This window comes from Pempheris klunzingeri, chromosome 12 (genome assembly GCF_042242105.1).
Source record: "Pempheris klunzingeri isolate RE-2024b chromosome 12, fPemKlu1.hap1, whole genome shotgun sequence".
NCBI lineage: Eukaryota > Metazoa > Chordata > Actinopteri > Acropomatiformes > Pempheridae > Pempheris > Pempheris klunzingeri.
Window position 1 is genome coordinate 122501 of NC_092023.1, and position 16461 is coordinate 138961.

The following is a 16461-nucleotide window of genomic DNA, read 5'->3' on the forward strand; positions in this document are numbered from 1 at the left end:
ACCCCCCGAGACCACCTGAGAACCCTCTGAGATCACCTGAAGAAAGACAGAAACCACCTGAGGACCCCCGAGACCACCTGAAGAGACCCCCTGAAACCACCTGAGGACATGCCAAGACCACCCGAGGACCCCCTGAGACCACCTGAGGACCCACCTAATTCGTCCAGTACGTGAGATGTGCCACCAGGGGGGAAAACACGCTGGACCATGTTTATTGCATCATTAAACATGCTTACAGAGCCATCCCCCTCCCCCACCTTTCCAGCTCGGATCACCTCTCACTCTCCCTCACCCCCAAATACACCGCCCTCAGGCAGAGAACAAAGCCTGAGACAAAGACAACTAAAACTTGGCCAGAGGAACCAGCTGCAGGACTGTTTCTCGGGGACACTATTGGCGCCTCGACTCAACTCGACTCGACTCGGTTTGGGTTGTTTTCCATAACAGTTGCGTACCACCTCAAAGTGGGTGTGGTCATCATAGCAAGGCAGCCCGAAACTCCAGTGGCGTAATTTGTATGTGACACAAGCACAAACACAACTAAGGACATGGAGTGTTTGGTTTGTGTGTAGCCGTGTACCTGGTTCACAGAAATAATAAAAACACACGGTCGCTGTTTCCAGGGTTTTAAAAATGGCGGGTTTGATTCTCGTAAACGAGTTGCTCTCATGACTCATCCAGTGATGTCACTCCCTGGCCAATCAGTGGCCTGCAGTATGTTGACGTCACATTTTCGGCTCGACTCAGCTCGCTTGAAACCCTAGCCGAGTAGGTACTAAAAAAGTAGGTATCAGGTACTATCACTAGTGGAAAACCATAAAGACAGAGTCAAGTTGAGTCGAGTCAAGCCGAGTAGGTGCTAGTGGAAAAGCACCATATGGGACCATATGGGAACAACACAACCTCCAGGAATTTACAGATACTGTTCTTTCCTATATCAAAAACTGTTTTGACTGGATCAGGGTTTTTCCCAACCAGAAACCCTGGATGACCAGTGAAGTCCAGACTCTCCTTAAAAACCACAACGCCGCCTTCAGGTCAGGGGACGGGGCCCTGTACAGCGCGGCCAGGGATGACCTGAGGAGAGGCATCAGGGATGCGAAGAAGGACTACAAGAGGAGAATTGAGGACCACTTCACTGCGAACGATCAGAGGAAGATGTGGCAGGGAATCCAACACAACATCCAACATAACCAGCTACAAAGGCAACAACAAAGTGACGATTAGGACAGACGCCTCACTGGCAGAGAAATTAAACCACTTCTTTGCTTGGTTTGAGGCTGTCACAGCCCTAACCAGCACTCCACTTCCACCAGCCTCCAGCTCTGACACACTGACACTTCATGAACATGAAGTGAGACATGTGCTAAGGACAGTAAACCCCAGGAAAGCTGCCAGCCCTGATGGAGTACGTGGGAAAGTACTCAAAGCATGCGCAGACCAGCTGACTGGGGTTTTCAAACAGATTTTCAACCTTTTCCTGTCACAAGCCACCATCCCTTCCTGTCTGAAAGCAGCAACCATCATCCTTGTCCCAAAAAGACAGCCGTAGACAGTCTAAATGACTACAGACCAGTGGCCCTCACTCCTGTAGTCATTAAGTGTTTTGAGAGACTGCTCTCTCAGCACATCAGAGCCTGCCTGCCCCCCACCTTCGACCCGCATCAGTTCGCCTACAGGACAAACCGCTCCACTGAAGGTGCCATCAGCATAGCTCTCCACACTGTGCTGAGCCACCTGGAACACCAGGGGAGCTATGCGAGGATGCTCTTCATAGACTTCAGCTCAGCCTTCAATACCATCATCCCGGACCTCCTGGTTGAGAAACTTTCCCACTTAGGCCTCTCCACCCCCATCTGCTCCTGGATTAAAGACTTCCTGACAAACCACCCACAGGTTGTCAGACTTGGACCCCACCTCTCCTCCACCCTCACCCTCAGCACCGGTTCCCCACAAGGTTGTGTACTGAGCCCACTCCTGTACATACTGTACACCCACAACTGTTCACCGACCCCTCCCTCGAACTCTATCATCAAGTTTGCTGACAACACAACTATGTTCGGACTCAAGAAACTCTGCAGGACCTGTACAACAAACAGCTTTACAAGAAAGCAAAATCTGTCCTGTCTGACTGTTCTCATCCCTTACATCAACAGTTTCAGTTTCTTCCATGCGGTTCATTGTTCAGACTTCCACTAGCTAAAACCAACAGATACAAACATTCCTTTGTACCTTCTGCCATTTCCCTACTCAACTCCAGGAGGAAAAGGTAACTTGCCTGTAGTGTTTTGATTGATTTGATTTTCTATTTATTTTATTGTTTTTTTTTTCATGCTATTGGTTGTTCAGTATTTATTTGCTGTGTTTTTCAAGTGTACATGCATTTTATGTTTTGCTCCCACTGCTGCACAACTAATTGCAAATAAAGTGATTGATTGATTGATCTCAGGATGAGTTGAATCTGCTTACAGGGATGAGGTAGACAGATGGGCAGCGTGGTGTTCAGCAAACAACCTTTCACTGAACACCTCAAAAATAAAAGAACTCATTATGGATTTCAGGAAGAACAGAGCAGCCCCGGCCCCGCTCTACATCAGGTCCACTTATTCAGGTGGAACAGGTCTACTCGTTCAGGTTCCTGGGGGTGCACATCGCAGACGACCTCTCCTGATCTGCTAACTTCACGGCGGTGGTGAAAAAGACCCAGCAGCAACTCCACTTCCTGAGAGTGCTCAGGAAAAACAACCTGGAGGAGAAGCTGCTGGTGGCTTTCTACCAAGCCACCATGGAGAGAATCCTGTCACCACACTGAACAGCCAAAAGAAATAATGTTTTCCCAAGTGCAATAATCTGTCTCATCCTGTGCAATATTAATGTGCAATGTTTGAATCTGTAAAGCTTACCTCTACCGATATACTGTGTTTAATATATTTATGATCAGGAATCTTTTCCTGAGTTAAGCTCCACCCGGCTGGACACTCACTAGACCTAAGCAAATGTCACACTGCAGGTGGACTTGGTTGTGTTTCCGGGTCAGACTCACCTGAGTTGTGTCGGGCTTTCGTGTCATCTCCAGCTCCAGTCCAGGATTCTGCAGACCAGTCAGACCAGTCCTGGTCCCCCTCTTCATCCTGGCCCAGATCAGAACTCCACACCTTCTCACAGATGAACCGACTGGACCCCCTAAACCCTGCCGGACCCCCTAAACCCTGCTGGACCCTGTTAACTATGTCCAGATTGTTTATCTTAGTAAGAAAAAAGGAAGAAGAGTCTCTGGTCCATTTCCAGCTCGTGGTCCTGAGCTGGACCTGATTCAGAGTCTTTGGCTTGTGGTTTTGAGCTTGAGCTGCTCAAAACAAACTCATAAAGTGAGCTGACGTTGGAGGTTTATGGCTTCTCTTATCAATGGGCGAAGGGTCCAGGTCCAGGTCCAGGTCTCAGACTGAACAGCTTGATTCAAACTGGAAGAAGGAAAACCAACAAGTGATACCAAGACAACAGAATATATGTTTATTGTCCAGCAGGGTGGAAACAGCAGCACGTAACCCCAACAGTCAGTAAGAACCAGCTCAGGGGTCAGACTGCTGCTGCTATGATGATACTGACGGCTGAAGGACTCCTTTAACATACTTAGTGACAACAGGACTCTACTCATCCTATAGCCATCCCTCCCTCATCCATCCATCCCTCCCTCCATTCATCCATCCACTCTTCCTTTCAGAAGGCTCCCATGATGCTTTGAACAGCCACCATCTTTGTTTCCTGTTTGATCATTTGTTTCACCACAGTTAAGTGAAATCTTTTGAACAAAAAACAACCACACGGTTAAACTTCTTTATTTTATTAAACATTATCCGAACCAGTGGTCCCCCATACACTCTCTGTTCCAGGTGACTCCACAGAGCCAACACCACTCAGCTCTGCACAGAGGACACAGCATGTGCATACAGCCACCTGTAGGGACACACAAACACACACACACACACACACAGTATGTAGATCAATATTTTAGTCTTATTGTCTTATCTAGAAATCTGACTGAGTTTATTAGTCCCAAAACTGAACAGCTGAGACCAGGAGGCAGAGCTGCAGTCCTCCAGGCTTCTCTGCTCCTCCATTAGAACAGTCACCCACCAACATCCCATAGAGACTGTGTCTGTCCCCCTCAGATCATTCAGATCTATAAAGTCTAACAGGAGAGGAGTTCTGCAGAAACATCTAATCAAAGCTAATACCACCACTGGCAAAGTCCAACAGGACAGGAGAGTTAAATGTGGACTTTTAAAAATCAAATCTCTGATTACTCCCCCAATGACCATGATCACTACCTTATCGTGGTGGGAGGATTTGTGCACCCCTGTGAACCTGGGAGCTGTGTTGTCGGGGGCTATAAACCCTGGTAGGGTCTCCCAAGGTAAAGTGGTTCCAGAGGAGGGGCCAGACTAAGAGTGGTTCAAAAAACCCTGTATGAAGCAGAACCCAAAGAGCAATGTTCCCTTTCCCGGGTTAGGGCTCCTTCTGGAGCCAGACCTAGAAAGGGAGCTCGCCGGCGAGCATCTGGTGGCTGGGCCTGGATCCAGCTGGGCCAAGCCCAAAGGAACAATGTGGTACCGCAACCCTGTGGGCTCACCACTTGCAAGGGCCTCTACAGGGGTTGGGTGCGTGGAGAGCCGGGCGACAAGCCAAGGCGGGGTCCTGGGCTCTAGGGACATGGAACATCAACTCTCTGGCGGGGAAGGAGCTGGAGCTGGTGCGAGAGCTTGCCTCCATGCACAGTGTCGACTCTGGAACCAAACTCCTGGAGAAGGGCTGGACTCTCTCCTTTTCCGCAGTTGCCCAGGGTGAGAGGCACCAGGCGAGTGTGGGGATACTCACAAGTCCCTGGCTGAGCGCCGCTGTGTTGGAGTTCTCCCCGGTGAACAAGAGGGCTGCCTCCATGCGACTACGGGTTGCTGGGGGGAAGACTGTTATGTGTGCGTATGCACCAAACAGCAGTTCGGAGTATCCGGCCTTCTTGGAGGCTCTGGATGGGATCCTGGAAGGGGTTCCATCTGGGGACCCCATAGTTCTACTTGGAGACTTCAGAAGGTTTGCGGCTTCAGTGGTCGCTGAGGCGAAACACGGGTGTGGGAGGAGTTTGGGGAGGCTATGGAGAAGGAGTTTCGGGTGGCCTCAAAGAAGTTCTGGCAAACCATTCGGCGGCTCAGGAAGGGAAAGCAGGGCTTGGCTCAGGCTATATTCAGCCGGGGAGGAGAACTGCTGACCCGGACAGGGGATATCGTCAGGCGGTTAAAAGAACACTTTGAGGAACTCCTGAACCCAACCAACACGTCCTCTGTGGAGGAGGCAGAGTCTGAAGACTCAGGGGAAGCCTCGTCCATATCCCTGGCAGAGGTCGCCGAGGTAGTTAAGAAGCTCCTCGGGGGCAAGGCGCTATGGGTGGATGAGATTCGACCTGATATGCTGAAGGCTCTGGACATTGTTGGGCTGTTGTGGCTGACAGTCCTCTTCAGTGTCGCATGGAGGTCAGGGACAGTACCTGTGGGCAGTTTGCAGCTGAGTGTGAAATGGTTGGGATGAGAGTCAGCACCTCTCTGTCTGAGGCCATGGTTCTCTGCCGGAAAAAGGTAGATTGCCCCACCTCCTGCCCTCAACAGGCTCTGATTCAACCTCAAACTCATCCAAACTGTCAGCTGGTCTTCTAGACCCCATTCCTACTGGGCTACTTAAGGATGTCCTGCCCTTAATTAACACGCCCTTACTGGATATGATCAATCAGTCTTTACTAACAGGCTACGTACCTCAGTCCTTTAAAGTAGCAGTAATTAAACCTCTCCTGAAAAAGCCCACTCTGGATTCAGGTGTATTAGCCAACTATAGACCTTCATCCAGCCTTCCCTTTCTCTCCAAGATCCTGGAGAAAGCAGCAGCCAATCAGCTGTGTAACTTTCTGAACTCTAATAGTCTATTAGAGGATCTTCAGTCAGGTTTTAGAGCGAACCATAACACAGAGACACTGGTGAAGGTTACAAACCACCTCCTTATGGCATCAGACAGAGGACTTCTCTCTGTCCTGGTCTTGTTAGACCTGAGTGCTGCTTTTGAGACCATTGACCATCACATCTTATTACAGAGACTGGAACAGTTCATTGGTATAAAAGGAACTGTATTAAGCTGGTTTAAGTCCTATTTATTAGATCGATTTCAGTTTGTACATATTAACAATGAATCCTCTGTCCACACTAAGGTTAGACATGGAGTTCCACAAGGTTCAGTGCTTGGACCAATACTCTTTATCTTATATATGCTTCCTCTGGGTAATATTATCAGGAAGCACTCCATTAATTTCCACTGTTATGCAGATGATACACCATATCAATAAAGCCAGATGAACCCAATCAGTTGGCTAAACTTCAAATCTGCCTTAAGGACATAAAGTCCTGGATGAGCAGCAACTTTCTGCTGCTAAATTCAGATAAAACTGAAGTTATTCTGCTCGGCCCCAGACACCTCAGAGACACCTTTTCTACTACCATAACTGCTCTGGACGGCATTACTCTGGCCTCCAGCTCCACTGGGAGGAATCTGGGAGTCTTATTTGATCAGGATTTGTCCTTTAACTCCCACATTAAACAGATTTCTAGAACTGCCTTTTTCCATCTACGTAATATTGCCAAAATCAGGCCCATCATATCCACAGACGATGCAGAAAAATTGGTCCATGCATTTGTCACTTCTAGGTTGGACTATTGTAACTCATTATTATCAGGCTGCCCCAATAAGTCCTTAAAGACTCTCCAGCTGGTCCAGAACGCTGCTGCTCCTGTTCTGACCAGAACTAAAAGAAGAGACCACATTTCTCCTGTACTGGCTTCTCTTCATTGGCTTCCAGTAAAATCTAGAATAGAGTTTAAAATCCTTCTCCTAACTTACAAGGCTCTTAAGGGTCAGGCTCCATCATATCTTAAAGAGCTCATAGTACCCTACTACCCTACTAGAGCACTGCGCTCCCAGACTGCAGGCCTACTGGTGGTTCCCAAAGTCTCCAAAAGTAGTTCAGGAGCCAGAGCTTTCAGCTATCAGGCTCCTCTCCTGTGGAACCTCCTTCCAGTTTGGGTTCGGGGGGCAGACACCCTCTCTACATTTAAGAGTAGACTAAAAACCTTCCTTTTTGACAAAGCATATATTTAAGGCCTGGCTCAGGTCTTGGACCAGCCCCTAGTTATGCTGCTACAGGCTCAGACTGCCGGGGGACTCCCATGATGTACTGAGCTCCTCTATTCTCTATCCTCCTCTTCCTCTCCATCATTATGTCTCGTCAGCCAAATGTCTGCCTCTAACTTGCTATCTTCCCCGGAGCCTTTCTGTGCTTTCTCATCTCTCAGGTTCCTGTGGATCCTGTGGATCCTGGTCCTTGCCCTACTGATGTGGTTCTCTGGCTCCTGTGGGTCCTGGTCCTGGTCCTGGTCCTGGTCCCGCTGATGTGGTTCTCTGGTTCCTGTGGCTCCTGGTCCTGGTTCTGCTGATGTGGTTCTCAGGTTCCTGTGGATCCTGGTTCTGGTCCCGCTGATGTGGTTCTCTATCAGCCAATGGATGTGCGTTTGTCCAAGGCTACAGCCTGTCGGTCCTTGGGAGCTGGATCTCTCCTTCACTGTGGTGCTCCCGGAGGTTTCTCTTTTCCCACTGGGTTTTTTGAGTTTTTCCTTCCCGAAGAAGGAGGGTCATAAAGGGCAGGTGATGCCTCGGACTGATCCACCGGACTGATCCATTGGCCTCATCGACTGCTGGACTCTTTATTAGATTGTTTGTTCGCTTACACTTGTTTATTTCAGTGAACTTTGTAAAGCACTGTGAGACACTCTGTTGTGATATTGGGCTATACAAATAAATTGAATTGAATTGAATTGAATAGATCATGTTTGATATGAACTGGTGCTGTATGATAAAGACTGATTGATTGATTGATTAATGTGTTATGTTTTTGCTCTGTCTGACCGTTTCTCTCCACAGGAACCGAACACTGGGGGCAGCGTTTAGTCATCTCCTGCAGGAGGACAGAAGAGGAGTCCCACCTCCCTCTGTGTGACGCATCCTCCCCTACCATGAAACCCTGAGGGTGGGGGAGGATAAACAGTCAGAAGTGTCGATGGACTCAAATGTTTACAGTCAGCAACAATGACTGAATGCAGCTTTCTGATTGGTCAACTCACCTGTGAGGCATCGCCTATGGGCGCGGTCAGCTCGGCGTGACACGCCCCCTCGTGGTAGGCCTCCCTGCAGTGACGGCAGAAGACGAAGCCGCAGCCCACCTGGCGGTCACACTCCACCCTCCTGACATCCTCCGGTGGGACAAGCCCCGCCCCACAGCCCGGAGACGGACACATCAATCCTCCAATCACAAGCAAGCACTGCTCCGCCCCAAACCGCAGGTACCGCCCATACTGACACGGGGTGGGGGGTGGTGGGTGGGGGTGTCAACAACAGGGGGGGTATGATGTTTCTGTTTCTGTGTGTGTGTGTGTGTGTGTGTGTGTGTGTGTGTGTGTGATCACCTGATCGTCTCCCAGGATCCGGAAGTGATGCAGCTCTTTGATCAGAGAGTCGTTACAGCCGGCTGGACACACAAACGTTTAGTGGTTAATAAAGACACCGGCGCTGTGACATCACAGTGTACCTCACAGAGCAGTGACATCACAGTATACCCCACAGAGCTGTGACATCGCAACATACTCACCAGCACACGGCAGCGAGTATCCAATCACAGCGTCGTGTACAAACTGCCGCTCGTCAAGTCGAGTCTGACAGTAACGACGGAAACAGTCGAGACAGATCACATGACGCTCCGCACACGGGAAGACCAGGACCACGTCCCTGAGAGACAGACAGGTACGAGAGAGAGAGAGAGAGAGAGAGAGAGTGTTACTTGTGTGTGTTACCTGTGTGTGCGTGTGTTACCTGTGTATGTGTTACCTGGTGTCTGTGCAGGCTATACAGGGAATGTCTCTCCTGTTGGTCACGATGAGGTCGAGCGCCACAGAGACGTCACCATCAGATGTCGGATGGGACGCACACTTCATGTAGAACTCCTACACACACACACACAGGGACTACATTTCCCAGAATGCCCCTGGATGGATATCATAGCTGATAACAGACTCTAATTAGTGGCCCCGCCCCCCCTTACTGCTTCATTGCCGTGACAACCGTCTGACTGACACACACCCTGGATACGACCACGGAGGAGGACGTCATCCCAGCAGGACGGACCCTGAGACACACGGAGAGGGTGGTCTGATCTTCATCACCATCTTAATCACCATCATAATCATCATCATCACATCATCTTCATCATCACCATCACATCATCTTCATCATATCATCACCATCTTCATCACCATCATCACCACCATCACCATCTTCATCATCATCATCACCACCACCATCATCATCTTCATCAGGTTTTGTTGAACAGTATTTACAGTATTAGTATTGCAGTATTTACAGTATTAGTGTAGTATTTACAGTATTAGTAGTGCGGCATTTACAGTATTAGTACTACAGTATTTACAGTATTAGTAGTGCAGTATTTACAGTAGTACTGCAGTATTTACAGTATTAGTAGTGCAGTATTTACAGTAGTACTGCAGTATTTACAGTATTAGTATTGCAGTATTTACAGTATTTGTACTGCAGTATTTACAGTATTAGTACTGCAGTATTTACAGTATTAGTACTACAGTATTTACAGTATTAGTATTGCAGTATTTACAGTAGTACTGCAGTATTTACAGTATTAGTACTGCAGTATTTACAGTATTAGTATTGCAGTATTTACAGTAGTACTGCAGTATTTACAGTATTAGTACTGCAGTATTTACAATATTAGTATTGCAGTATTTACAGTATTAGTACTGCAGTATTTACAGTATTAGTATTGCAGTATTTACAGTATTAGTACTACAGTATTTACAGTATTAGTATTGCAGTATTTACAGTAGTACTGCAGTATTTACAGTATTAGTACTGCAGTATTTACAGTATTAGTAATGCAGTATTTACAGTATTAGTATTGCAGTATTTACAGTATTAGTATTGCAGTATTTACAGTAGTACTGCAGTATTTACAGTATTAGTACTGCAGTATTTACAGTATTAGTATTGCAGTATTTACAGTATTTGTACTGCAGTATTTACAGTATTAGTAGTGCAGTATTTACAGTATTAGTATTGCAGTATTTACAGTAGTACTGCAGTATTTACAGTATTAGTATTGCAGTATTTACAGTATTTGTATTGCAGTATTTACAGTATTAGTAGTGCAGTATTTACAGTATTAGTAGCGCAGTATTTACAGTATTAGTAGTGCAGTATTTACAGTATTAGTATTGCAGTATTTACAGTATTAGTAGCGCAGTATTTACAGTATTAGTAGTGCAGTATTTACAGTATTAGTAGCGCAGTATTTACAGTATTAGTATTGCAGTATTTACAGTATTAGTAGTGCAGTATTTACAGTATTAGTATTGCAGTATTTACAGTATTTGTAGCGCAGTATTTACAGTATTAGTACTCACCCTGCTGAGCGTTAGTGTCGTTTGTCTGCAGCTTCGGCAGCGGACTCTCAGTTTTCCAGGTCGAACCGACCGACAGCTCTTACAGTACACAAAGAAAGTACTGCAGGTACGCACACCTGTACACACAGTACACAGTCAGACTACAACTACTACAGGAGTACTGCAGGTACGCACACCTGTACACACAGTACACAGTACACAGTACAGTACGACTCTCTCTGACCTTCATGGCTTGCAGTCTGCGTCTCCCCTCTGGCCTCCACTCCTCCTGCTCCTCTCCCCTCCAGGATGACGGCCAGGCCGGAGGAGGTGAAGGGGAGGCGTGAAGAGCTGAAGTCCAGCCGGGTCAGACCGTCCTGCTCCTCCTCCCCTCCCAGAGCCAGAAGCTCCTGCGGGAGGAGCAGCTGGGAGGAGGACCCTGATGGAGGGAGGACGACATGGACAGTACTCTGCTCTGGGAGGTCACAACCCTGAGGAGGACATGAGAAAATGACTTAGACTTAGACTTCTTTATTTTATCCCCCATAGGGGGAAATTTTCTTGTTACAGCAGCAACAATATAAACAGGGACAGTGAAAGAAACAAAGCAATAGAAAAGACAAAAAATAGCAAATATAAATATAAATATAAATATAAATATATGGATTGTGATGAAATGAAATAAATATTTACACCATAGGATATTTTGAAATAAATATTTACACCATAGGATTACACCATAGGAGGTTACCAGGAGGAGGTGATGACTCATCCATACATTCTGACCTCACCTGTCCTCTGACCTCACCTGCAGCGTGGCGGTGCTCCTCAGCTCCCTCCCCGCGAACAGAACCCTGAGGAGCTCCGGTGGGACTCCCTGCTGACTCCCCACCACTTCCCTCAGCTCGTTCACGCTCGCCTCCTCCTGCAGCTCCACGGCCACACCTGGGCCCAGGTTGTAGCGCACAAACACTGGGGGGCACAGGTGACAGGTGCCAACAGCACAGTTAACTAGATTCACAGTAGAACCACAGTCTGGGTCAAGAGAACCTCAGTAGAACTCACCGATCATCCGTCACGTCGTCCTTCAGTCTCCATGTGTGTTTACGATCTGTCGGCCGCGGTGCACACTGGGTGCTGTAGTCCCGCTGCACATACGCAGCCGTTACAGACGTCCTTCATCAAAACTACAGCGCGGTCTCACCGTCATGGCGTCATGAGGTGCACCGGAAGTGGAGGTATTTATGAATTTTAATAAACTTGTTTTTCTTCGTTTCTTTGTGTGTTTCAGAGCGGCGGCCTGCGGACACAGACACGGAACACCACCGCGTTTCCTCCGACAGTAAAGTTCCGTCAGCGGCTCCGGTTCGTTTCCCCAGATGACGGAGAGTCCGGACAGCGGCGTCCTGCTGCGGGCACACCGCGGGGCCGTCACCGGCCCGGGGACACACACGGTGAGCCGCACCGCAGACACGGACACATGTGTGTGTGTGTGTGTGTGTGTGTGTAGATGCCGAGAGTGTTTGTGTCATGCAGCCATATGTTGTATGTTTATTATGTATGTTGGATAGAACACACACCTACTGTGTACATATGAGTGCTGACAGCCAATCACAGCAGCTGGTACTGTCTTATTGATGAATGACTGCTGGTCAATAATCACATGTATTGATTGGTGAAACGTCTCAGCTGTGGTCATGACGTCACTATTAAAAGCACGTCGACCAATCAAACATAAGAAGAGTAAAAAACATGAAATGACCTGTGGGGGCACTGCAGGCTGATCCTGCTTCCAAAAAGGCTTTTGAGTTCAATTCAACAATTCAGTCTGTTTTACGTCCAAAGGTGAGGTTTTATTTTACAGTAGAACTCTAACGAGCATTAAAGGGCCAAACCACCAAACTCTGATGCTCACAGGTCACTGAGATCACCATGACAACAGGCACATGGGACCAATCACGATGGCTTATTTTACTGGTGTCAGTACTGGTGTTGATTGACAGACACCTCCCCCTCCCTCCTGCAGGTGGTGAAGGTGGAGTCAGGTGTGTCAGGTGACTCAGGTGCATCGGTCCTGACGCCGTCACAGAGCGCTGAGCTTTACTTCCTTCGTTCGCGGGTTCGGGGGCTGGAGAGAGAGAAGGCCGAGCTGTCGGCTGAGAACCAGAGACTGAAGAACATGCTGGTCCACGGTGAGTCCAGACCCATATCACCTGGTCTACCTGGGCTACCTGCCAGGTAACTAGTCAGGGACCGGTCAGCTTCTGACAATTGTTCATTGGTTGATATGGTTGGATGTAATCTGATTTCATTTTGTCTTGGTTTTGTGACATTTTTTTTTATTTATTTGACAAAATTTCCCAGAAATCCCAGGGCTCCTGTCCACCATGTGGCAGACTTTGGGCCAGGTCAACAGCCACCACTCTGTCTCCATGGCAACAGGCAGCAGTGACGGCTACACCCCATACTCGCATCACCACCACACAACGACCAATCAGGATGGAGACTTCAGCCCCCAGGTGTACGTCCAGCAGCTCCAGGAGGACCTGAGCGGGGACATGTCGGAGTCCTGGGGCCCACTGGGTTCCGAGGACGAGGAGGCGCCAGGAGGAGCAGAGCTGGGCCTCGGGAGCCATATGGGGGAGGAGGCGCCGCTCTGCAGCCAGACCAACATGGAGGAGCTCAGGAGGAGCTGCTCCGAGAGCCAGTGTACCGCCGAACACCCCAACGGACAGGTGGGAATGGATCTGTTCACACTGGATCTGATCTAGATTACACTGAAACTGGTCTAATATGATCCAGATTACATTGAAACTGGTTTAATCTAATCCAGATAAAACTGAAACGGGTTTAATCTGATCCAGATTACACCAACACTGGTCTAATCTGATTCAAATTACACTGAAACTGGTTTAATCTGATCTAGATTACTCTGAAATTGGTTTAATCTGATCCAGATTACACTGAAACTGGTTTAATCTAATCCAGATAACACTAAAACTGGTTTAATCTGATCCATATTATACCAACACTGGTCTAATCTGATTCAAATTACACTGAAACTGGTTTAATCTAATCCAGATTACACTGAAACTGGTTTAACCTGATCGAGTTTACAGCAAAACTGGTTAATCTGATTCGATTTAATCTGATCCAGTTTAAACTGTTCTGATCCAGTTTATTCTAATTTGGTTAAATCTGATCTGGTTTTAATCTGATCCAGTTTAAACTAATTTAATCTAGTTTAATCTGACCTGGTTTAAACTGATCCAGTTTAAACTGTACTGATCCCGATTAATCTGAACCTGATTAAACTGATCTGATCCGGTTCTGGTCTGTCCAGGTGAGCCAGGTGGAGGTGTATCCAGGCTCCGGTGTTCTCTGTGATGTCCGCTCATGGCAGGCAGCCAATCAGGCACAGTCTCCCACAGCGATGGCGCGGACGCTGCTGATGGGCGTGTTCGATATGACCACGCTGATGAACAGTAACCTGCGAGGTGGGCGGAGCCGCCGACCCGCCTTCCAGCCACAGCGCAGCGCTCTGGACCCGCACAAGATCAACGCCATCTTCAGTAGGTTTGATCCACCGCCATGTCTGTTTGACCTGTGCACCGTCTCTCTGACCGTCTTCCTCTCTCTGTTCTCAGACGCCATCTTGGCTCGGTTTCCTCTCGCCAAGAGAGGAGTCATCGGCTCTGGCATCAACTCCAAACTGTCTGAGATCCGTTTCCGCTCCCGGAGAGCCAATCGAGACCCGCGATTCCTCTGACGGACGGCGAGACGTCGCCACCTACCTCACTGAGAAACCGTCTGATGAGAACACAGCGGTCTGGAGCCACGGGACAGACTGACGGAGTCCAATTCAACCTGTTCAGTGTCAGGTCACGTCTTCACGTCGCCAAGTCAGCTGCTGTGCTGCCATGGTGATCTGTTGGAGAGCTGCGCGTTGCCATAACGACCACTAGGAGACGTAAAACTACAAAATGACTAAAATGACAAAGTGTTTTCCAGCTTCAGTCAGTCTGTTGAGCATTTGTGTATTTTATTGTAATGTTTTGTGTATTTTGTGTATATTTACATGTGTTGTGTGTTACAGCTGTGTGGTGACATCACTGGGTTTCAGTTGTATTTTTCATCCTGTGGATTCTGTTAATCAGTTGATCAATTAGTTAATTAATCAATTAGTCAACATGAATAAAAGTCATGGACATAATTTCCCATGTGAATATTTCTGTTCCTCCTCCTCCCAGAGCCCAGACCAGGAGGCAGAGCTGCAGTCCTCCAGGCTTCTCTGCTCCTCCATTAGAACAGTCACCCACAACATCCCATAGAGACTGTGTCTGTCCCCCTCAGATCATTCAGATCTATAAAGTCTAACGGGAGAGGAGTTCTGCAGAAACATCTCATCAAAGTTAATACCACCCCTGGCAAAGTCCAACAGAAGAGTTAAAAGTGGACTTTTAAACATCAGATCTCTGCCATCCAAAGCTGTTTCAGTAAATGATCTGATATCAGATCACCATATTGATTTATTGATCTGACTGAAACCTGCTGCACCATGAAGACTTAATGAAGCCACTCCTCCAGTCATACTAATACTCATATTCCCCCAGACTCTGGACGAGGAGGTGGACCTGCAGCCATCTTTAACTCTAGTCCAATAGTCCAACCTAGACCTAAACTCAACTACAACTCCTTTGGAAGCCTTGTTCTTAGCTTCTCTCTTCCAACCTGGAAAACACTAAAACCAGTCTTAGTTGTCACAGTGTACCGCCCTCCTGGTCCAGACTCTGAATTCTTAGCTGAGTTCTCAGAGTTTCTATCAGATTTAGTCCTCAGTGTGGACAAAGTGATTCTAGTAGGTGACTTTAATATTCATGTGGACGATGATGATGATGGTCTGAGCTCTGCTTTTGTCTCACTATTGGACTCAGTTGGCTTCTCTCAGAGTGTAGATGAACCCACTCACTGTTTTAACCCTGGACCTGGTTCTGGCTGAGAAACTGAACAGTTAACAGTTTTCCCCCAAAACTCTGTTCTGTCGGACCATCACCTGATAACTGCTGGTTTCTTCTTACTGGACTATGAACCATATGTAATATATAATAACAATAATAATAATACATTTTATTTATACTGCACTTTTCATTTGGAATACAAATCTCAAGGTGCAACAGTTAAAAAACCACAAGACATTTAAAAACAACTACGTTTAAGAACACGACCTAAAAACAAAAGCAGAAAGAATGGATCATCCTGGATGAGCAGCAATTTTCTAAACTGAAGTTATTCTGCTCGGCCCCAAACACCTTAGAGACACCTTTTCTAACAACATAACTGCTCTGGATGGCATCACTCTGGCCTCCAGCTCCACTGTGCTGAACTAGCTAACCCTGTCAGCAGAATCACAGCAGGAGGCTGAACCAGAGTCTGTTTACCTTCATGGTGAATCTACACACACACACACAAGCCAAAGTCAGCGCGTTCAGGTGTTACAAGAAGTCTGCAGAAGATCTGTCCGTCTGACTGATGTTGGGCAGCGCTTCACGTTCAGGTGAGTCTGACGAGCTCAAACAAGAAGTGCATCCTGTCAGCAGCCAGAGCGGTTTGTCCTGATGTTTAATCTTTTTAACTCTCCAGGAAGACAGGGCCTTTATTTTGGTAGATGGCTCACGGGGAGCAGTGGCGTGCTGGTGGTGTGATAATGTTGATGGGACTGTGCCGCCCTCTGGTGGACACTCTGATCGTGGTGGTGGTGGGGTACCTGCTGACTGACCAATCAGAAGAGTCACACTCACTACATGTTCCCCTCTGTGTGTGTGTTCTGCTGCTTTTATGTGACATTAGAGACTCGACTCATGTGACGCTGCGATTTGTAGTTTGAGTGATCCGGACGTCTCTTTGGGGT

General features: G+C 47.6%; 3 protein-coding genes across 3 annotated transcripts in view; 1 reads left to right on the plus strand and 2 right to left on the minus strand.

The window, feature by feature from the left end:
• Window positions 1-3184, minus strand: part of LOC139210796 (transient receptor potential channel pyrexia) — a 19034-nt gene extending 15850 nt beyond the window's left edge. Inside the window, exons 1-2 of the mRNA XM_070840953.1 lie at window positions 3044-3184; window positions 1-36 (exon numbers count right to left, since the gene is read on the minus strand). The exon at window positions 1-36 is cut by the window's left edge and continues 103 nt beyond it. Coding sequence (XP_070697054.1) covers window positions 1-36; window positions 3044-3130 — 123 coding nt within the window. The 5' untranslated portion in view covers window positions 3131-3184. The remainder of the gene's footprint in view (window positions 37-3043) is intronic.
• Window positions 3185-3825: 641 nt separating this feature from the next.
• Window positions 3826-11702, minus strand: prkn (parkin RBR E3 ubiquitin protein ligase). Its single transcript, XM_070841424.1, has 11 exons — window positions 11619-11702; window positions 11362-11525; window positions 10798-11044; window positions 10575-10690; window positions 9185-9268; window positions 8971-9086; window positions 8735-8871; window positions 8553-8614; window positions 8211-8441; window positions 7996-8110; window positions 3826-3954 (listed from the first exon to the last, which is right to left on the minus strand). The coding sequence occupies exons 1-11, from the start codon at window positions 11623-11625 to the stop codon at window positions 3851-3853; spliced, it is 1383 nt and encodes a 460-aa protein (XP_070697525.1). The 5' UTR covers window positions 11626-11702; the 3' UTR covers window positions 3826-3850.
• A 126-nt stretch (window positions 11703-11828) lies between these two features.
• Window positions 11829-14744, plus strand: LOC139211152 (uncharacterized). Its single transcript, XM_070841425.1, has 5 exons — window positions 11829-12007; window positions 12580-12745; window positions 12918-13288; window positions 13897-14125; window positions 14201-14744. Exons 1-5 carry the CDS (start codon window positions 11933-11935, stop codon window positions 14320-14322), a joined length of 963 nt encoding a protein of 320 aa, XP_070697526.1. The 5' UTR covers window positions 11829-11932; the 3' UTR covers window positions 14323-14744.
• Window positions 14745-16461: the final 1717 nt, after the last annotated feature.